Source organism: Nelumbo nucifera, chromosome 3, assembly GCF_055504915.1.
Source record: "Nelumbo nucifera cultivar China Antique chromosome 3, China Antique-T2T, whole genome shotgun sequence".
NCBI lineage: Eukaryota > Viridiplantae > Streptophyta > Magnoliopsida > Proteales > Nelumbonaceae > Nelumbo > Nelumbo nucifera.
This window is the reverse complement of record NC_142651.1, coordinates 106,809,473-106,832,742: the sequence shown is the minus strand read 5'-3', so window position 1 is coordinate 106,832,742 and position 23,270 is coordinate 106,809,473. Positions and strand designations below refer to the sequence as shown.

Below are 23,270 nucleotides of genomic sequence, written 5' to 3'. Positions count from 1 at the left end.
AAATGACTAGGGTTCAAATCCATTTGCCCTCTATTTGCGATTTTTAGTAGTCAAGTTGCCCATACATACCCGAAATCAGGCTCGTCTCGGACCGATACTAACGATAATACACGAAACATACAGATTCGATATATTCCGTGTATCGGATCTTCAACCGCAATGTATCAGACGATACGAACTGATAAAATTTTAAACCTTGGCCTAGTGTAATGCAAGATATTTTAATTGGAAGTACACCTCGGCATACATAAAACTGAGATCCGAACTCCCATTTTGTAATCACATGAAGCCCAACAAACCATTAAGTATCATACATCGGGAACATCTCCCAAGAAAGTTCTCAATGTACGGCTGTAGTGGCTTATTAGAATAGTGTTGGGAGCGTTTTATTGGTAACAAATTCGTACTCGTATGAATCGGGGTAGGTTTGCGTTTGTGAGCATTTGTCTCTCATAACGGTGAGTGATCATAGGCTCCGATGTAGATCAGTGGCCCCACCCTAAATCAGTGACGTCAGGGTGGGGCCACTGCAATACATCAAAGGTTGTGATTTACGGTTTTAATCCGATTATCCAAGCCTAAAACGGTAAAACCACGTCGCAGTGAGGATGAAATCCGAAATCCGAATTCTTCACCCGCGGGTGTCGGGTGACCCATCGTTTCTCATGACCCAAACCCAACCATCGTCAATTCGTCATCAGTCATCACCGTCACCTGATCGTATCGTGGGACCACGACAGTTTGGTCCTCTGAAAGTGCGCCACGAGTATGAAGCATCCACTCGACTGTCTTTAGTACACCCCTATATTCCTCCTATACGCTTTACGAGTTCTGACCTCTCTGTTCTCCTCCCTCCCCCTCCCCCTCCCCTTCCGCCCACCTCTCTCCATTCCTCTCTCTCCCTCTGTCGATCGAAGTTCGGACTACAGAGGGGAGCATTCGTCATGGCATCTAAAGCAACCGAATCTGCATCAAGAATCAAAGTCAGTTGATTCTTTTTATTTTTATTTTTACTTTTGTTCCCGGAAACTTTCTTCCTATTTCCGCGCATTTCTGTCTCTGTTTTTTTTTGCCTTCGATTCATCGAGTTCTTAAAGAAGTTTGATTGAATCTATAATCCAAATACTATTAATATGCAACGCTGGCGATTGTGATTCTTGTTTCCTTGATTTTTTTGCTGAGATTTGTTATCAATGTAAGAATTCAGTCGATGGTTTCAAGACGAGTGTTAGTTGTTTCGGTGTCTTAGAAGAAAATATTGCAATAGAATATCGAAATTCTTGGCTTACGGGCTTTCCGGATCAATAATTTGTTAAGAACTAGCGTTTCATGTAATCAAACTTGTCACGGTTTTACTGGGCGATTAAATTTTGAACAAAGAAAAAGGAAATTATTTTCCGTTGCTTCAACTGAGTGCGCATGATTTCTTAGATTATAGAATATAGATACACCATATGCTATCGGGAAAATAAGTGTAAAGAGATGGTTCATGATTTCTGTTCAATTATATATGATATCCGAATTATATTATAATTTTACGCGGGGCAATTCCTTTCGATATACTTTAATCCCCCAAGTTGATCGACAATTAATTTGTTTTAACTATAATCTCAATAAGAAGGTTTTTACTCCTTTAGACTTTAAGTCTCTATTTAAGAAGTTGTTTGAGAATCAAATGAATAAATAATTCAGAATTTCGTTGGAATTCATGTGACATCTACTCATATTAGTACCTATAAGCCCTGACTTATTTCCAAATCTTGATCATATATAGCTTAAACGGGCGAAGGGTTTATAGTTTTTACACGAATTAATGGTGAAATGGCCAGATATCGGTTATCTCCAGACTGTTTTGTACTTCTAGTCAACATTTGTATCAAATGAGCAGAGGCATGGATTATGCAGGAGTTTAATTTATTACTTTTGCATTTAGTAGTCAAGCCATTGAAAGGACATGCTATCCTTCCAAATTAATCTTGCAGCATGATATTAACTGGAATTACTATAGAGAGAGCAATTCCTTGTTTTTTCTTTTCACCCATTTGTAATCACGAAGTCTTGCTCAGTTGCCTAGATTTCTAGATCAAATAATTGGAAACTAAGCATGGATTCATATCATATGGTATCTCTTATGTCTTCACAGAAATCTGAAGAACACACAAATGAGACTTTTGGGATGTTATTATCCAGAATATCTCAACTGAAAAAGGAGATTCAAAACGCCAGAGTTGCTTCAATTAGAGTAAGTCAATTATTGGATTCTATATATATCTTTTGGCAAAACAATGGAAAGTTGTATGTACTTGTTTTCCTATATGTATTATCAACCTTAATGTATATTGGTTCCCCTTCTAGAGATGGTATCGATATTTGTTCTTCTTATAGGTTGAGCATTATCATTGCTCAATCATGTAAACCTTTAGCCAAGAGGTTCAAAATTTGGTTGTTTTGGTGTTGAAGCCAGTCTTTGTGTGTACTTTGAATGTGAATGGAGGGAGAGGAACCATATAAGCTGATGCTGCACTGTCTGTTCCATGTGAGCAGTAATTGATTCTTGTTGATTTTTGTTTTATTTTGTAGGAAAAGCTTGAAAGAAATAGAAAGACTTTACAATGTCACACCTCCCAACTTCAGTCAGCAGCATTGAAGAAGGATTTCTATTTCATGGAGCACAATGGGTCAAAAGACATGCTTTCTTTTAGAGCTGAGAATGCTCTTTGTAAGTTTAGTGGGTCTGCTCAGGGATCAGGAGAAAGGGACTGCATTAATGATGAAGAAATTTTGTCCTCAACAGCTATCAGGCTTCCTTTAATCGAGAAGATTCCACCTTATACTACTTGGATATTTTTGGACAAGTATGACACAGTTCTGTAATAGCTTATCATGAGTATTACAAGATTGCTCATTCACTCTTGGTCTAGTGTTTCCTGCATTTTAATTAGTGGCATTGGACAGAATCTAGGAATAGCTGTATCATGAATATTATAAGAGTGACATGAGCAATCTATTGATCCTTATAAGTAACAAGTAGCTTATAAAGGGGAGCAATGTAATTGAAATTTTAAAATTTTAAACACTAGCAGATAACACATCTATTGTGAATTTTGCATTTTTTTTCCTTTACCCATTGACTATAAGTTCTATTGTGCATATCTCCTACACTTTATAACAATTTTTATTTGGACTGTTATATTTATACTCTGCACTAAATAGATTACCTACTTGGACAGGTTGCCTTTTCTCTTAATTTTCCATAAATTTTTTATTTCTTCTTCTTGTTTTCTCAAATTTGCTTCACACAGCACAGAAATCAGAGAATGGCTGAAGATCAATCAGTCTTAGGGAGAAGACAAATTTACTATGATCCATGTGGCAGTGAAGCCCTGATCTGTAGTGATAGTGAGGAAGATATTGCTGAACCAGAGGAAGAGAAACATGAGTTCTCTGAAGGTGAAGATCAGATTTTGTGGTAAGATCTAAGTGGCTTATGTTACTTTGCTACAGTTTCATCCTTGGTTCATTGTATTATCAACAAGAAACCTGGTCATATGTGCATGAAAATGGAACAGAACTTGTTTTGTTCTTTTTCTACTAGGAATTATCCTTCTTTTCCTGGTGATAGTTGTTTAACTTCAATAAAGAAAAGTTGTTTAACTTCTGTTCCAACTTCAATAAAGAAAAGAAAAGTTGAAGAGAAAGATAGAAAGAAGAAAGAGAAGATAGGAAGAGAAAGAGAAGGGAAAGAGAAGAAAAAGGAGAAAAAAAGAGGGAAGGCAAGCAAGGAGAAATCTCACACACCCCTCCTTACTGTCGACCCAGCTTGTATTAACATTTTACTAAAGCTGAAATGACAACAATGCCCTTATATTAGTTACAGCAGACCTAAGAGAGAAAAAATAACAAGGAAAAGGCAATAATTCCCCTGTCAACTAATTCTAACAATTTCAAGGCTCAAGTTGTGAACTCTGCTTTAATAGTTAACCTATAACTGCTTTGCATAAGCTCAAAATCCTTGAGTATTAAAGATCGAACTTTCTGTTAGAAGAAATACCTTTCTGTTGCTGACAGGGCTGATGATCTTTGTTTCCTTTCACCTTTTGCTTGAGAATGCATGATTTTATGTTCTTTATTCTATTATATTTCTTTCCTTTAGATGATTAGAGCTGTCAATGGGTTGGGTCAAGGTAGACCTCATCCTGACCCGAAAGCACACAGATCCTGTCCTGATGCAGATCCTATAGGTTCTGTAAGAACTAGATTCAGAACCTAATCGAGCTTATCAGGTCTGACCCAATAAGACCCAATTATAGTTTACAGGCCTTTAGCTTAGTAATTTGGCAGCAAACCTGCTAATTATCTTGTTCTTTCTTCTCATAAAATCTTATGTAAGCCCTAAAAATGATGAATTTAGGCATCTTTTATGATGTTCTCACAGGTAAGGCATGAAAAATATGTATAAAATGTTGGGGGTATCTTTGACATGCTATCCTAATATATATTATAATATGTATTTAACAAAATCAAGCTTCGATCTTAATCAGGTCGGAACAGGTAAAACCAATCCTCACCTTATTATAATTGGAATTCAACATGCAGACCCTGGCCCTGTGTAATAGGATTGGGTTGGTTCAGGTTAGCTGGGTTGGCCCAGACTGTTGGCAGACCTAAATGGCATGTAGTGTCATATACATGCTCCTTGTAATGCTAAAGGAACATAACTTTATACCTGTAATAGTTGATACGTTGTCTAAATTAAATGAACATGTCCTGTTGTTGCACGTCATCATAATCTGAAGCGTCACATATTCTCTAAGGGGAAGAACAGAACCTTTGGGGCAGTAAGGTGCTTGAAATATAAAGACTTGCATTATAGTAAGCAATGTTTTGGAAACATAGTCAGATCGCAGACTTCTGAAGTGATTTGTCCATTGTTAGCTATCCAATTGGCACGTTAGATCCATGATAGCAGCATTATGTCATTAATGTAGTTAACTATTCTAAATATTGAGCATGGTGTCATTGCTGTAATTAATTTAACAATTAAAAAGAAAATGTTCAAGGATGTTTAGACACAGACTATAGAGTGGAAGAAGCTATTGTTGTCTTGTCTTTATAGGCTAAATACTACCATTGGATTGTAACCTTCTGGATCAGGGATTAGTGGTATAACCGGTAGCTGTGATTTGCTTGACAAAAACTTTTATATTGGAAAGTGATAATATAATGGTTAGCCTGAAAATTAGAGTTATTGGTAATTTGAACACTTAATGATTTGATCTAATTTGGCTTTTAAACCAGCGGCAAGGGATTTTCATTTTCCTGTTCATATGATGCTCCACATTAGAAATAAGCTAGATTGTGATATAAATTTTAGAAAACATTGAAATGTCTAAGCTCAGGAAATGTTTTGAGAAAATTGAGTTTAACTCAACTCAACTAAGTCTTTGACTCATGCATTTGGGGTTTGTCCACATAAATCCTGCTTTGCCCATCCAACATATCTAGGGCATATCCCAGTAACAAATAAGTTTCAGAATCTTTGTGACTTACTACATCAATCTAAGGCATTTTCTGGCCTTCCTATTGCACCAAATTACTCCTCAGTGGTGTAGCCATTGCTCTTTATTCACATGATAAGACCATCTCAATCAACTTTCTTCCGTCTTCTGACCTACTGGGTCCACAAGGTAGTATGAGCTCATATGGAAGTTTACTTGAGTGTGTTCTAAGACAATGTTGTTCTGTTGTTATAAATGGAGCTTAAGTTTATTCTATTATTGATTGAACTGTTGCTTCTGTCACTCCCAAATTCATATCTTGTTATTAATCCTTTTTCTTTATGCCCATTTCCATTCTTCAGCTTTTGTTAGCAGATGCTTGTGTAATATGAATCCTTTTTATTGTCATAAGCATTTTCTGTTTCCTGTCATGGCTTTTGCAGGAACGTCTTACAGGAGCATGGGGTAGACCAGGAAGTGTTGAATCTTCTGAGCCAATTTATTGAGGCTACAACAACTGAGGTCCAGGTAATAATATTTGGCAAACTTGGGACTTCCTTTCCTCAACCTCATGAGTATGGATGAGGTTTCTTCAATACTTCAACTTAAAGATCATAATTTATCTATTTACTTGATTCATTTTTTACGACAATTGTTTATACTAATAGATATATACTACCATCTGAGATTTGCAGGAAAGATACAACATACTTATGGAGCAATATCATGAGAAAGCAAGCAAAAATATGCAAGATTCTGTGCAAGGAGGATTTGAAAGGAGTCTACTTTTGGAGAAGAGCCTTAGTGCTGCTTTAGATTCTTTTGATAACCTTTTCTGCCGCCGCTGTCTGGTACTTGGCCACAGAAAATTGTTGGTCCACTTGTTAGAGAGTGATTTATTTCTGCAGTCTAATTTGTGGCATTAACTGTCACTGTTAGTTATTGTCTGTTCTGGTTTTCATCCCACAGGTATTTGATTGTCGTCTGCATGGTTGTTCTCAAAATCTAGTCATCCCAGTAAGCAGATTCTTTTCCCTACATGGAATCTGTAGGTAGTTGTTTTCATTTGTCCTAATAGGAGGTCTCCTTTCAGGGTGAAAAGCGGTCATATTGGGGTGAACATGAAGAAAATGGAAAACCTTGTGGTGATCAGTGCTATCTTCAGGTATTTCTTTGTTTTTGAAAACTGAGATGGCAAACTTCATGATGGTTGTGTATAATTGTAAATGCTGACCAAAATGTTTCTGCGGTTGACCTCAATTTTCTTATTATATTGCCCTTTTATTTCATATGGTAGACCCAAATGTTTTCTTCTTCAAAAATAGAAAACTGCAAACATTAGCTTCAAATATTTCCTAGGTCTGTCTTTAACAAAGATTATTAGTTGGGAGCATGGTTCAAAGTATCGGTGCTTTTTTTTAAGTTTTATTTATTTTTTTCAAAACCGGTTCAGTGGGGTCGGTTTAAGTCCTGGCTACCCTCTGAACCATGGTCTGACCTGATACAACCCCTGTAGGGGCGTATCGGGAAGCCACCGGCACGATACGTATTGGCTGATACGGGCTGATGTGTATCGATACTTTGAACCTTTGCTTGGGAGTGCATGAATGTTACGTGCAATGACCATCGTAGTTGGTTTATCAGAATTCAGAAGCATCCAACACCCAAGTTCCACAAGTTACTCTAGAGACCCTTTTTGATAGGATAAGAATCTTTCAGTGACTTCTAGATGAGATGTATGTAGTTGATGCATAAATTGAATAATGACACATAACTCCATAAGAGATATCTTGTCTAGTCAGGTGCAAACGGAATGTGATGGACACCTAATGGAGGGGTAGTATTTTTCATTATACATCATTATATAGGGGTACTTAGTAATTTTTGAAACCAAAGGGCTACTTTAAGTAATTGTCAAAAACCTAAGGGATAGTTTAAGTAATTTTCCCAAACATATATATCTAATTAAATGTAAAATTTCATATTCTGGGCATTAGGCTTGACCATGGGGTGGGCCTAGGTTTGTACAGACCTAGGCTGAGCTGGGCTTTGGGCCTATGACATCAAAAAATATGGCCACCCAACACTTGTGGTTGTTTTTCTTATATAGACAAATGAAAAGCCTTCATTTTTCATATTAGTCGATGTGGGACCTTGAATGTTATCTTGCATTCCCAACTATTTCAACTTGCTTTGTTCTTTCAAGCAGGGGTGGTCATTCTTGGCCTGACCTGGAAACCTGGCCGACCCAGCCCACAATATAATATAATATATAATATACATAATGTTTTTACATTATAATGTGTTATATTATGTATTATATATAACAAATTATATATATACTCATGTGTCAACACATGAGTCAAAAGTCTGAGATTTGTCCCCCTAGACAAGGCTTTTTCCCATTCTTGAGCAATGTATGGGAATGAAGGCCTTCATCTATAAAAGAATAGGTAAGCCAAGCCAAATTAAGTCTAGGAATTAAGCAAGGCCCATGCCTTATTTTTTGTGCAGTAGGTCCAAAGCCTAGCGAAGTCTAGCCTAGCTTGGACTTGTGCAATATTTCTTAAGTATTATATATTATTTAATTTAAAATTTTATAAATAATTAAATTTTTATCATTATATTCCACGGGTCCAAAGTTCTTCCTGGCCTGGCCCATGATTCCTTAAATCATCTTTCATTAGACCCGGGAAACCCATAAGGCCAGCTCGGTCTTGTGTAGGTTCAGGTCCGGGCCTAGGTTGAAGCCTTTATAATTGGTGCTAAACCCAGCCCGGGGCCCTGGGCCTGACCCATGATCACCCCTACTTTCAAGGTCCCACATTGACTAGTTATGAGAATGAAGATTTTGCATTCACCTATATAAGAATAATTAAACAAAGAGAATAAGCTATGCACTCTTCTACGAGTTAACTGGTGGACATGTGTCAACTTGCAAATATATATATATATATATTCACAAAAGAATAAAATAAAACATGCACACATACATATATATATATATTCATATTATAAATATATTATATTATATATTTTAAAATATATAATATATATTGTGGGCCCAGGCCCAAGATCTAGACATTTCTGGGCTGGGCTGGAAATGATCACTCTTAATGGGTGCAAGTATAGTTAAACACTCACAGAACCATGTGAACAAATACATATTCAATCTAAAGGTTGTCAATCTTGAGTTTTGAAGGAGAGACTCTCAATATCATCTACAATATCAATGATAATGCCTCTGTATGTCAGAATTTTATTGCTACAGAAGATGTCAAGAATCTAGAAAATCCAAAAATGGGTTTCATCTCTTGATCTACTGATTATTTATTGTTGGCATTTCATGATGACCTGGAAGGCTCAACAAGTTCAAAAAACACAAGGAGTATTAGTACCCTTCATTGGATAGACAAAGTAATTTCATTTCCTAACCAATGATTTTGTCTAGAAAGATCTATCCTCCATAAGAAAATTCATGAATGAATTTTTTCAAGCCAGGTGAGAATGATGAAGGTCCAGTAATTGACAAAGAAAAACAAAACTCTATTGTTGGCCCCACAAACATTTCTTGTTATATGATATCCAATTTGAACATCTTAGTAAATATTTTAGAGGATCTTAGGTGATATTTTGTTCTCCTTTGGAGACCAATATTCTATCACAAATCACAATAGCAGAATGCATTGATAAATAAAGAAACATTTATAAGGTGACTGGAATGAAATACTCCTTAAAGAATTAAAGAATCCCTACTACGTACTAACTCATAATAGACCTTTAGGTATCAATCCACACTCAGACAACCATAGAGCTGATTCTTGGGTTAGTTTATCACTTTACTTCCTCTATATCATATATTCTGCCTGAAATCATGGGCTTGTCCTACATCTACATGAACCACATTTTATAAAAATGCTTGTAAATTCTCATGGATCTTTCATCCAGAAAAGGTGGGAAAAGGAAAATGGAAATCATCATCATCGCCATCTAAGCCTTAACCCAACTATATGGGGTTGGCTACATGAATCCTATTTCACCAGAAAAGACAATTCAGGATCCATAACCATAGAAATTTGGCAAAAGTTTTATGTCATCTGCCAACCTGACACAACCCTCCTTTATCCGAGCTTAGGATCAGCGGTTCAAGACAAGCTCACACTGGTGGAGGGAAAAGCAAGATGGAAATATAAAATTTAAATTTTTTGGTTACTGATTTAATATTTCCTTTATTGGTAACTTCTCATGTTTAACTCAATTTAGTTGTCTTGCAGGTAAAAGGACCCAGAGACTTATCAGAAAGGATTAATACCAGTTCTAGCCCTGATGATAATATCACTGACATCAGAACTGATGAAAGATGCAAAGATGGGAAAGGGATTGCTAATGTTTCTTCACAAGATGATAATACTCCAGAAGTTTCTTTTGGTGCTTTAGATAATGATACATCTATTCTAGGAGTATCTTCACATGAAAATTTAGGGAAACGCTCAAGGCATGGAAATACAGCACCAGAAGAGTCAACACAAGATTCCAGCAACTTCCAGAGTTCTTCTGTCAAGAAGCAGAAGAAAATATCATCTTCAAATACAACAGATGTACCAAATTCAGATTTCAGTTTGAGTGCCAATATTGTGCATCCACTTACTGGAGCTCCTGATGAAAATCAAACCCAAACAAGCACTGACTGTGGTTTAAATGAATCTTTTGAGCATACTTGGAAAAATATTACTTTACCTAGCAGTGTTGCATATGATGAGAATAAGGAGAACATAGAACATGAAACAAATAATGCTGTAGAAGGGCCTTTGACAAAGCAATTTCCCAGTTCCAGAGCAATACATGAAGACGGAACTTTAAATGGTTCTGAGTGGAAACCTATTGAGAAAGAATTGTACCTGAAGGGAATAGAGATATTTGGGAAAAACAGGTATAGAATTCTAAGTTTATCTAATCCATTCCACTTTTCTTTTTTCCCCTCCATCCTTCATGTTCATATTTGTTGATAATATAGAACTAAATAATTACATGGTATGCTCTCTAGAGTTATTGTATTATGTACTTTGATCTTTGGGAAAAGCAACTGTTACTTGTGGATCCAAGGAAAGGTGATAACCTTGAGTTTGTGAAGAATCATTAAAGTAAAAAAGAAAAATTGATTGGTGAATGAGGTGCAAATATTCCAAGTGGACATGCTAGTCAAGAATAATCTTAAATGAAATTTATATGAGGAGGTCCCATGGTGCATATTTTCTAATGGACAACATTGGTATAAGTGGGATTAAATCCAAAATTATACATGTGGACAGGTGCTTTTGAACCAAAAGGTTTTATGGATAGGATGAAATGGAATATATGTAGTGCAAACTTAGCAATATCAGGAATAGAAATGGTGATACAATTAAAACTTGCAACTGAGAGATACCTTGATTTTATAATTCATGGTGAAGGAGAGATTGAACATTGAAGAGCCGCTGCCCATAAAATTAGGGCAGGTTAAGTTATTTTGATTGGTAAGAAATCATTGGTTTTTCCTTTTGTTATTCCGCTATCTTGAAATTGTTTTTGTGAAACTATCTACTGTTTACTAGTCTCTTGTCAGTTGGAAAATGGTATTTGTTTTTTTGTTTCTTTTTTTGTTGCATTCCTTGATGCTAGGTGGTCTCCTCCCCGTTGGATATAGATACTCTATACTTAAAGGAAGATGAGAGGGGAATTTTTATGGAGGTCCACAAAAGGACCAAGAAGAAAAGATCATTATCATCATCACCATCCATGACCATAAGAGTTTGGCAAACATTTTATTGCCATCTGCCAACCTAACACAACCCTCCTCCTTTATCTGGGCTTGGGACTGGCAGTGTAAGATAAGCTCACATTGGTGGAGTTACCAAGAAGAAAAGGTAAAAAGGAAAATTCATGAAAATTAATCATAAAAAATAACATTTATGAAAAATTTCAATTTCAATTAGAGTTTAGATGTGTCAGTTTTCAGTATGTGCACTACATGATACCCGATGACCAAATTTTCATAACCTTTGCTTTGAAGAAATATGGGTACAACGAGAACTTTTATGTGCATCTGAATTGATAGCAATGCCCAGATTGACATCCCACCTACTCACAGGCATGCACATATATATTGAAGAACAGGACTGAAGTGGCTATACAGGTATATTTCTATGTTAAAATGATACTAGGAAACTACAATTCAAATCCCTGCAAGGTATTGTTTTAGAAATTTTCATCTATGGAGTTTGAACCAAGACCTGAATTCATGGTAAAGTTCCCTAGGTTTCCTTAGAAAACCAAGAGAAAGAAGATATAGCAATTCCAAAATACGAAAACAGTAGCTACTTTAGGCATATGGCAAGGGAACAACAACTTCAATATATTGTTACTATTTTACCTAATGTAGGAGGCCTGATACAATGTACTGCATCTCTTACATGAGAAGTTGAAACTTGGATATCCGACTGTTTTAAAATCTCTACATAGTAGTAAACTGCTAACTCAATCTCCAATGGAAGTAACAGAATAAAAACATAATTATGCATTACCGTACTAGATATAGTTGATTATAGTTATGCATTTTCGAGACTAGTTCTGAAAATTCTAACACATGTCTCTTGCAAATGAAATGTATTGACTTACTGGATAATTGTTTTTCCTTATTCGAGAATGATACTGGCTGTCTGTGCTACTCCAAGACTTCTGATCATATAATTTTGTGTGTAAGCCCCATCTATCTCTTTTATGCCTAATCTACAAATCATGCTTTGCAGTTGCCTCATAGCTAGGAATTTACTCTCTGGTTTGAAGACCTGCATAGAGGTATTCACCTACATGCTTAAGGAAGGAGCTGCAATGGCACACCAATCTGCAGATCTGCCAAGTCCATGCTTGGAAAGCAATGATAAAGATGATAACGAGAATATGGTATGTGCTGGAACAATCTCTTTTCTTCTTCTTTTGCTTTTTTTTTTTTTTTTTCATTTAGGAAAGCCATGTTTCATTGTTAGGTTACAAGTAAATAATTGACGATACTCATAAACAAAGTAAATAACTGATGATCTGGCAAAGTTAGATAGGTTAAAGTATTCATTTAATTAGTTTCAGTGTTCTCTATGCATAGCATTGTCATTGCATATGGATTATATGTTACTTGCTCTGTCAGATCAGAACAATTTAATATCATAGTAATGATATATTCTTAAAGATTGGCTCTCTATGTTCCATGCATGTAATATCTTCATTGTATGTTGTCTGCTTTTTATAGTGAAATACCATAATAATGGTATACCTTTAATATCTATTTTCAGGAACTGGAAAAGGCAATTAAATGACTAGTTATCCTTCAAGGGTTATGTGCAAGTGAATAATAAAGATTATGAGACTAATTTCAGTCTTCATTTTTTTTTTATTTCATCCTTCTTATTCAAAAGGAGAACATAGGTTTTAATGGACTCAATCAAGTTGTATCATCTTTGACTTTTCCTAGTTGTTTAGGCTAGTTGCTTCATAGCCATAATCAAGTCTTTAAACCTTCAAACCTTGTGGAGTAAAAAAAAAAAAACTGAAAATAGTCAACATTAGTAGTGGAAATTTGAATTTTACTGTTAGTTAATCATAGGATAGAAGTTACCATGGAATACCCTTCATTGAACAGTCTGCTAACTCCACAGTAAACCCTGTTCATATTCTCAGTGATAGGTATATAAATCCTAATTTCCCTCCTTTTATTTGTATTTCTTTTTTCTATATAAGCACCTAAATTTGTAAAGAGATTGTTCCTCTCACTATTGAAATGTTAAGATATCACACTTAATCTGGCTTCAGGCAATGCACATGAATCAATATGATTCTATCATCTTGTGCTGGTAAAAAAAATGATTTTCCCATCTCAATTTTGCCTGTTCTCTGCACGTTATTTGTTTATTTAAATTAGTTGTCTAGTTAAATGGTTAAAGAGAATTTACTGAAGATTTGTTAAATAGACTAGTAGGGTTGATAAATAACTATTATCAGCAGGGTTGGGAGGGTCTTTAAAATGTTAACTTTGTGGCTGCTATTTGTTGTGACATTTGGCTTGTGTTAGAATAATGAAGTTGTTTTGCTGAAGCTCTTTTCTAAATTTAGTAGGTAGTTTTTTTCCTGAAGACTTGTTAAATAGACCGGTAGGGTTGATAAATAACCATTATTCACTTTTCCAGGATTAGAGGGCCTTTAATATGTTTACTTTATCCGTGCTATTTCTTGTGATTTTGTCATATTTTTTTCCTGGTTTGTTCTTAATTTGGTATGAACTTTTACTAGGAGCAAGAGATGCCAACAAGATCACGTTTGTTTCGTAGAAGAGGAAGAGCACGGAAACTGAAATACACATGGAAGTCTGCTGGCCATTCATCAAGTCGCAAAAGAATTGCAGATGGAAAGCATCAATTATGTAAACAGTATACACCTTGTGGATGCCAGTTTATGTGTGGAAAGCAGTGTCCTTGTCTTCAAGAAGGAACTTGTTGCGAGAAATACTGTGGGTATGTCAAGATTTTCTTTTAACAATTTTGTTTATGGAAGCACTGGTCATGTATGAATTGACTAAACATATTCAGGAGGAGGTCCCATGGTGCATGTTGTTTGGTAATGACATCACGTTAATTGATGAAACTAATGAAGGATTAAATACAAAATTAAGCTTAGGCTCAGTTTGGAAGGAGTACAAATGCAAATATGTAGAGTGCAAAATCTTGTATTTTGTATGTATTTGCACTCTACATATTTGCATTTGTACTCTTTCCAAACTGTGCCTTATGGGCAAATGCCTTAGAAACAAGGGGTTTTAAAGTAAGTAGGGCTAAAACAGAATATATGGCATGTAAATTTAATAACAGTGGGAGTGCAAATCATGTTATACTTAGGATTAGAGACCAAGAGATAACTCAATGTGACCTTTATCGTTACCTTGGTTTGATAATTCATAACAAAGTAGAGATTGAGGAGGATGTTGCTGCCCAGAGAATTAGAGCAGGATGGGAAAAATGGTGGTGTGCATGTGGAGTATTATGTAAAAGGCATATACCACTAGATTAAAATGGAAACTCTATAAAACAGTTGTAAGGCCGACTATGTTGTATGGATCAAGAGTGTTGGTCAGTCAAGAAACAATATGTCTAGAAAATGAGTGTGGTAGAAATGTGCATACTAAGATGGATGAGCGGAAAAACTAGAAAGGATAGGATCAGAAATGAAGTCATTTCTAGGAACTTAAGAGTAGCTCTAATAGGTGATAAAATGAGAGAAAGTAGACTAAGATGGTTTGGTCATAAGACCATCAACAACACTTGTAAGAAGAAATGATTTGTTACAAGTTGAAGGGGATAGAAGGGCAAGGGGTAGACCAAAAAGGACATGGATAGAAGTAGTAAGAAATGATTTAAGCGCCAATAGTTTACCAATTGATATGGCTTTAAACAGAATGGACTGGCGAAACAGGATTCATGTAGCTGACCCCATATAGTTGGGATAAGGCTTGAATGACAATGATGAATTTTGTTTATGGAAATGCAAATTTGATTTTTAGGATGTTTCATGTTAATTTCGGTCAGAGGTAGTTTCCTAGAGAAATTACACTAGTTCATGTAATTTATGCTCATCTTTGTTTTTGAATATTCCACTGATTAAACATTACATCGAGTGAAATGCAAGACCTAACCACATATTATTTCTACCTGTTAATTTCACATGTTGTACTACAATGTTAGGTCATTGCATTTGACTCATCCAAAGAGTTTCTTCTAATTTAAAGGTGCTCAAAGAGCTGTAAAAACCGGTTTCGAGGGTGCCACTGTGCCAAAAGTCAGTGCAGAAGCCGACAGTGCCCATGCTTTGCAGCTGGCCGTGAATGTGATCCAGATGTTTGCAGGAATTGTTGGGTCAGGTAATGAGCTTTGCATCTCTAAATCCTTTGATCCGTGAGTTGGTTTCAGCTTCATTTGTTTTGTTAATTTATCCTAATTCATCAAGTAAATGATAATTCTTTGCAATAAATCACTGTATACAGTATTTTGTTACTGTCCAGCAAATTGTTGAAGATGTCATGTTATCAGCATTCCATGGTAAAATATCAAGACAACAGAGAGACTGGATTTGATTGTTTCACTCACTGCACATAATCGTTTGGTTGAATCTATAGAAAATCATTGCCAAACTCGAATACTAAAGTTTCTCAGACTTAATTTCAACTGATGCATAGATTTCTCATGGATATGTAACTTCTTGTATCCATCCTTGAAGCATTTCTAGACTCTTTAAAACCAAGGATTTTCAACCATGTAGATTAGCTATATTTTTTTCTTTATTTTTCTTATCTCTTACCTAGACAACAAAAGGAAATGCTTTTGTAGTATGGTCATAAATAAACCATGGCTATATGACAGGTTATGTTGCTCACCAGGGGATTATGCTTGTTTCAATGTCTTTTAGGGATCAATAGTTCAGTGATCCATGTGCCCATTCTTTTGGAAACTTAACTAGAAAAGATTATGCATATAGCTTGAAATAAAGGTTTTTGGTTCTCACAACCCTTGAACTTTGCAAAAAAAAAAGCCACTTTTAACCCTAAAGCTTCAAAGGGGCCATTTTTGCCCTCAAATTATGGTGAAAAGGCCATTTTAAGGCAAATACAAATGATGTTAGAGATGTTGTTGGTCATTCTGTTAGACAAATAATAAAATAATAAGGCTTGTTGATGTGACACTACTTAATTCAAAAAATTGGAAAGTTACAAGTGGGTCCCACTTAAAATTTCCACCTATTTACATGTAACCAAGAATAAAAACAAAATAATTATTTTATTTAATTATGAATTATTAATAATTTATAAATAAAATAATGAAATATTAATAAAATAAAAATAACCTGGCTCCTTCAACTTAAGTAATTTCAAGGGAAAAAATAACAGGTGAGTCCCACTTAAAATCCCCACCTCTCTCTCTCTCTCTCCACTCCTTCCACCCAATCCCCTATTCTTTGCAACTAAACCACAAGACCATTGTTGTTGAATCATTGCTTGTGAACAACTCAGATGCAGCTAGTTTCAAGAGAAATGGAGAGTCTGTATTCAAAGAACTTGCGCTATTTCAAGATTATCATGGCCTTCCAACTTTTAAGAAAGTAAATTTTTAACTCACCATGCATTCTTTCTCTCACTCATTTGAAATCTTGAATTAGGGATGCAACATCGCTATTGAATCTTCATTTTTCTTTATGTAGGCATTAGTGGAATTTATGGTGAAGATCAGAGAAAACAGAGTAAACTTTGATCCTAACAATCTGGTCCTCATTGTCAGTGCAACTTTTGCTAACAAGATGCTTATCTTTTGTCATTTCGAACCTAGGGGAGCTTTCCTTCTTCCTACTCCATACTACCTAGGGTAAACTTTTCTTCTTGTTTATTTGATGTTCTTCTTAGTTAGTTAATCATATAATATATCTGCTAATTAAAATGCAATATGTAGCTCACTGTTCATTTTTTGGATCCTTCTTAGGTTCAACCAAGATCTCAAATGGTGAAGCGGGGTTGAGATCGTTCCAATACTATGTAACAGCTTTAGTGGCTTCCAAATTATTCAATTTGCTCTAGACAAAGCTTATCAACAAGCCCAGAAACGTAATTTGAAGGTTAAAGGGGTTCTCATCACCAATCCTTCCAATCCTTTGGGCACAACCATCAATCGATGAGCTCAACCACCTTATTAACTTTGTCATTGACAAAGAAATCCACGTAGTAAGCGGTGGAATTTATTCTGGAATAGTCTTTGACTCGCCGAGATTTGTAAGCGCTGCAGAGGTTCTAATGGGCAAAAACCTTGAGGATACTGAACTTTGGGACTAGGTCCACATCATCTATAGCCTATCCAAGGATCTGCATCTTCCTAGATTTTGAGTGAGCATGTTTACTCTAATGACGTCACTTTTGTCTCAGTCGCAATCAAAATGTCAAGTTTTGGACTTATCTCTTCTCAAACCTAGTATTTTCGTTCTGCCATCCTCTCCGACATCAAGTTCGCTAGAAACTTTATTATAGAGAACCAAAGGAATCTTTAAAAATGACACAACATGCTAGTCTCCAGTCTAAACAATGCTGTTGACTTCTCAACCATCCTGTTCAATACTTGTTACTGGCGTTGCAACAGGTGTTAAGAAATTAATATTAATTTTCAGCCATTTTATAGAATGTTGCCATTGTGGATGATGTAATGCCTAATCAAAAGACTGGGAATTTGACAATAATAGGTTCAATGGTGGTGGTCTTGTGGTTTAGTTGCAGAGAGCATGGGATTGAGTGGAAGGAGAGAGAGAGAGAGAGAGAGAGAGAGAGAGAGAGTATTGGGATGACCATGCTCTTTCCACAATAGTCGCCCCACGGCGAAGGACAGAGTAGAGAGAGTATTGGGGCTAAGACTAAAGCGATGTCATTAGAGTAAATCGCACCCACTCAGAATCCAAGAAGACACAAATCCTTGGACAGGCTATAGATGATATGGACCCGGTCCCAAGCTTAGGTATCCTCAAGGCTTTTGTCCATTAGAACCTTTGCAGTGCTTTCAAATCTCGACAAGTTGAAAACTATTCCTGAATAAACTCCATTGCTTACTAAGTGGATTTCTTTGTCAGTGACAAATTTAATAAGGCGGTTGAGCTCATCGTTGTTGATGGTCACACCCAAAGGATAAGAAGGGTTGATGATAAAGACCCCATTACCTTCAAATTACGTTTCTGGGCTTGTTGATAAGCTTTGTCTAGAGCAAATTGAGTAATTCTGAAGCCTTTAGAGTTGTTACATTGTATCGGAATGATCTCAACCTAGGTTTGCCATTTAAGATCTTGGTCGAACATGAGAAGAATCCAAAAAAAGAACAATGAGCTAATACATTGCATTTTAATTAGCAAATATATTATATGATCAACTAACTAAGAAGAACATCAAATAAACAAGAAAAAAAAGTTTACACTAGGTTGTATGGAGTAGGAAGAAGGAAAGCTTTCCTGGATTCAACAAGACAAAAGATAAGCATCTCGTTATAAGAAGTTGCATTGACAATGAGGACCAACTTGTTAGGATCAAAGCCCACTCTGTTTCCTCTGATCTATGCCATGAATTCCACCAATGCCTATATAAAGAAAAATATAGATTCAATAACGATGTTGAATCCCTAATTCAAGATTTCAGATGGGTGAGAAGAAGAATGCATGGTGAGTTGAAACAGTGCGAGTTCTTTGAATATGAATTCTCCATTTCTCTTGAAACTAGCTGCATTTGGGTTCATGAGCCCCAATTCAACAGTGTAGGTGTTCAATGGCGGTGGTCTTGTGGTTTAGTTGTAGAGAACAAGAGATTGGGTGGAAGGAGAGAAAGAAGAAGAGTATTTTTGTTTTATTAATAATTTATTAATATTAAATAAAAACAATTAATTTTTTATTCTTGGTCACATTTAAATGGGTGGGAGTTTTGAGTGGAACCCACCTATAATTTTCCATTTTTTTTACTTGAGCGGTGCCACATCAGTAAGCCTTATTATTTTATTATTTGTTTAGCGGAACGATCAATGACATCTCTAACATTGTTTGTTTTTGCCTTAAAAAGGGCCTTTTCACCATAATTTGAGGCAAAAGTAGCCCTTTTGAATCTTTAGGGTCAAAAGTGGCACTTTTTTTGCAAAGTTAAGGGTTGCGAGAACCAAAATTCCAAATCTGAACTGTATAAGATACCAACAAAAAAATCTGTTTAGCCAAATATCAAGCTTGGCTACACTGCTCAATTCTGCAGCCTCTGATTTTGACATCCATACGACCATACCTCAATTTGGCAAATGAGTTCCAGCATTTCATTTGGGATATGACGGTGAGATGCAAATCAACTCAATTAAGCCATGTCATAACTAGGTTGGCTACATGACTAGGTCACTGTTCATCAAACATATCCCATGTAAAGCTATGTTTTCAATCTATCCTTTTCAGCATCCTCATAGATGGAACTCTCAACTTGACATCATAATCTTTCTAGAGCACTTGTATATAAAGTTTATTTGATAAAATATCAATGATATTTTTCCTTCTATAATGTACTGTGAATTCAATAAGTTGGCTTGTCAAAATCTATTGGCATAATAGATTTTTCCTAGGGAGGTTGGCAAGTGGCTTCTGGCAATGTCAGAATTCTGGAGCTTGGCCTATCTTATCTACATTTCCAAATTTACCAACTAAGAAAGCCAGATACTTCAACTTTACTTTTGATTAGACTTTAAGCATTGGTTCATGATCATTCCATCAGTTTTCCTTTAGGTAGTAATTGTTAATTTGGTGAAATCAGAAGATTTTGACATGACTGCAGCTCAAAAACCAACAACATCCACTTACCCCTATCCTACCAAAGAGAGAAAGAATGCAAGAAAATAAGGGAAGATGTATATTGGTAGAAGATTAGGAGTTTCATGTTTAGACTTTGAGTCCATATGATATACAAGTCATATGATTACCCATTGAAATGAGATTTTATTCTTTTAAATCTCATTGTAGGGAATTCCTTCTAACGATGTTTTTTTTTTTTTAATACAATAACTTAATACTTTGTGCAGCTGTGGAGATGGTTCATTAGGTCAGCCACCACAACGAGTTGATGGTTATCAATGTGGGAATATGAGTCTCCTTCTAAAGCAACAGCAGAGAGTGAGAAGCTCTAGATTTTTCTGTTTACTAAATTAATAAAATAAAGGTTTAACATGTGTAACTTCTGCTACCCAATTTCCAGATACTCTTGGGGAGATCTGATGTTGCTGGATGGGGAGCATTCATAAAGGTGATAAGACAGAGCAACTCTCTGTTTTGTATTTTTGTTTGCTAGTTATTCACACAAATTATGGTTATCATGATTTCAGAATCCTGTTAACAAAAATGATTATCTTGGAGAATACACTGGTGAATTGATCTCCCACCAGGAAGCAGATAAGCGTGGGAAGATTTATGACCGTGCAAATTCATCATTCCTTTTTGACTTGAATGATCAGGTAAGTGATGTTCACCTGCTTCTGTATCTTCAAAGTAGATGTTAAGCTTCTCAAGTTTTCAGTTTTTCATTCTATATCTTGGAGTAGGAAGCTTTTGATTTTTTCCCTAGTGCCAGGTTTGAGATCAACAGGCTTCTTTCTTACCTTAGTCTTCATTTGATTGCAAAGAAAACATATGAAAGTCAAACGAAATTAGAAGAAAAAAGATGATAAAAGAAAATGAAGGAAAAGTTTTATTTTCGTATAGATGTTTAGTTTGTAATTAAAGTAAAGCAAATGATAAAAAAACTTGCCATCAGTAGTCCAATCAACCCATTTCGCAAATACTCAGCTTTCTTACTTTTCAGAAAGGTTTTTAAGGGAAAAATGCCCTGGAACTTGTAAGGAAATTTTTACACAAGAAAATCTTGTTTTTGTGCCATATCACTTTCTCAAACCAATCAATCATCTGTCTCTGAGAAAAGTTCAAAATTCTCATCCCCACTCATTTTCTAAGCAACCAAACATGGCATTGATTTTTTATTGACAGATTTATATTTTTAGGCTTCATTCTTTTTTTTTTCTTTGTACTTGTAGAGTGTAAAATTCTTTTTCATTATCCATGGTTTTAAGTTCTTAAATTCTAAATACAATTTCCTTGTACTATCATTTTTGCAAAATGTTCTAATTACCCTCTCTAACTTCATTGATGAAACTACTGAGTCCATGCAACACCAATAGTTGCAACTTGGAAACATGAGCCAAACATTTAATGGAATTAACAAAAAAAAAAAAGATTCTCACTATGAATACTTAAATGAGCTGCAAAAATGCATCCATTATAGGCCTAAACTTGTGATTTCGTCTTTTTGGTGAGTTCTAGTTTAGTAATCTTTTTATCGGCTTCTATTATTGCCTCTAGGTACCAAAGAGTTTCTATTTTTTGTTAACAGAGTAGATCATTTATCTTAAAGAGTCATATTCTAGTGTAATTTCATATACAAGATCTCAGGATTGGTTTCCCTTATTGACAGTATGTTCTTGATGCATATCGCAAAGGAGACAAGCTGAAATTTGCAAATCATTCATCAAACCCTAATTGTTATGCAAAGGTATGCAATGCAGCTTTTAGCTACATGATCCCAGAATTTAGTTTCCTTTATTGGGTGCATATTTGTCTGTACAGGTAATGCTGGTAGCTGGAGATCATCGAGTTGGCATTTATGCTAAGGAGCATATTGAGGCTAGTGAAGAACTTTTCTATGATTATCGATATGGACCTGATCAAGCACCAATTTGGGCCCGGAAACCTGAAGGTTCTAAAAAAGACGATACGTCAGTATCTCACGGCCGAGCACAAAAGCACCAATCTCATTAATGGTTTGCAACCTTTACCATGATTTTTAATGAGACACTCATCATTCATATTTATTCATAGTACAACCCATTTTACATGACAGGCAAGGTTTTTTTTTTTTTTTTTTTTTCTTTACCGTGTATATTTACATAAAATTTAATTATTCTGTAAAATTAAAAACTAATATATGGTACCATAAGCCATGCAGTAAATTACAATTATTTGTATGTATTTTTAGTGTACATATTTGTATTTGTACTCTTTCCAAACTGAGCTGTAGTAAAAAATGGATATGACACTAACCAGAATGGACCACCAGCCAATAGCCATAGCCTTGAAGAGAATTTAATAGATTGGACCAGATGGTTATGATCATCTTATCATTAATTATAGATCTTGGAGGAAATAAGCAGCGGGGAGTGGGGTCATGAATCCTTTTTTTGTTTTTTCTTCCCCGAAATTTCCGAAGTTAGCTGTGAGCTTGTGACCGTGAGCTCTTTCCAGTTTCTCTTTCTTGTGAGATGTCCTAGCAATTCAGTGATTCCTATTATTATGACATTATCATCCCATCAAGAGGTGGTAAGTGTCTTATCCAGTATTGTTACAACAGACCAAGAAAGGAAGCTGTCTACGTTACTACTTCTTCATCATATAAAATAAAAATAAGCGTAGAAATAAAAACTATTGTTATTTATGATATAGAAAGGAATTGGATGTTAGTTTTTTAATGTGCTGTTGAATGCTATCCGTGTTCACCATTTTGGCCTCTAGATGCACAATTGAAGATTCATCTAACCGATTTGAACAATTTGGGATTTTTACCCCAAGTTTTTCAACTGAGGTTCATGCATGTTATACTGTAGTGCAGCCGTGAAAACTAGCTGTACGTAAAAGCTATACATCCAATCACACCACGCGAATTTGTTATCCACTTGTGACCGACAAGGTGATAGCAGCTGCAAGCCAGAAACCCACGGCTCTTAAAAGGAGTTCGACTTCGGTCAGTGTAAGCCCATGCTCACACCGTTCTAACAAGGCAACAATCTCTTCTAAAGAATATCTTAGCATCCAAATACAAAGATATTCTCAATGTAAGGCTGTTCGAACAGACTTTGCAATGAACGAAACCGAATTCTTCTTAAAGACGATTCGCTCAATTTTGATTATATGGTGTGACAAGAAAAATTATTTATATACTGTTATAGGATACTTCAAAAATTCAGAAACATTAATCCATCACCGTTGTGGATTATAGAACAAACACAGTTGAACAGGACGCATGAGATCAGAAAATTCAAGGTTCCTTGGTGCTAATCAAGGTTTAAAGTATCGATGTGTATCAGTCCGTATCAGTCAATATGTATCATTCCA

General features: G+C 35.6%; 1 protein-coding gene and 1 pseudogene across 4 annotated transcripts; both read left to right on the top strand.

The window, feature by feature from the left end:
- The first annotated feature begins 832 nt into the window (after positions 1 to 832).
- SWN (SET domain-containing protein) lies at positions 833 to 22,130 on the top strand. 3 transcript variants are annotated; one of them, XM_010260991.3, is made up of 17 exons: positions 833 to 983; positions 2,144 to 2,242; positions 2,581 to 2,855; positions 3,308 to 3,469; positions 5,942 to 6,026; positions 6,194 to 6,349; positions 6,468 to 6,515; positions 6,592 to 6,663; positions 9,773 to 10,428; positions 12,284 to 12,437; positions 13,815 to 14,035; positions 15,304 to 15,435; positions 20,135 to 20,225; positions 20,308 to 20,355; positions 20,435 to 20,563; positions 21,577 to 21,654; positions 21,729 to 22,130. In XM_010260991.3, the coding sequence occupies exons 1-17, from the start codon at positions 945 to 947 to the stop codon at positions 21,918 to 21,920; spliced, it is 2,637 nt and encodes an 878-aa protein (XP_010259293.1). In that variant the 5' UTR covers positions 833 to 944; the 3' UTR covers positions 21,921 to 22,130. The 3 variants fall into 3 exon arrangements, with proteins under 3 accessions (XP_010259293.1, XP_010259294.1, XP_010259296.1); XM_010260992.3 differs by having other exon boundaries at positions 21,602 to 21,654; positions 21,729 to 21,867; XM_010260994.3 differs by lacking the exons at positions 833 to 983; positions 2,144 to 2,242 and having other exon boundaries at positions 2,716 to 2,855; positions 3,303 to 3,469.
- On the top strand, positions 15,928 to 18,721 carry LOC148801824 (1-aminocyclopropane-1-carboxylate synthase CMA101-like; annotated as a pseudogene). The gene is made up of 4 exons (XR_016084574.1): positions 15,928 to 15,934; positions 16,582 to 16,670; positions 16,770 to 16,930; positions 17,045 to 18,721. The product of XR_016084574.1 is annotated as a 1-aminocyclopropane-1-carboxylate synthase CMA101-like (transcript).
- Positions 22,131 to 23,270: the final 1,140 nt, after the last annotated feature.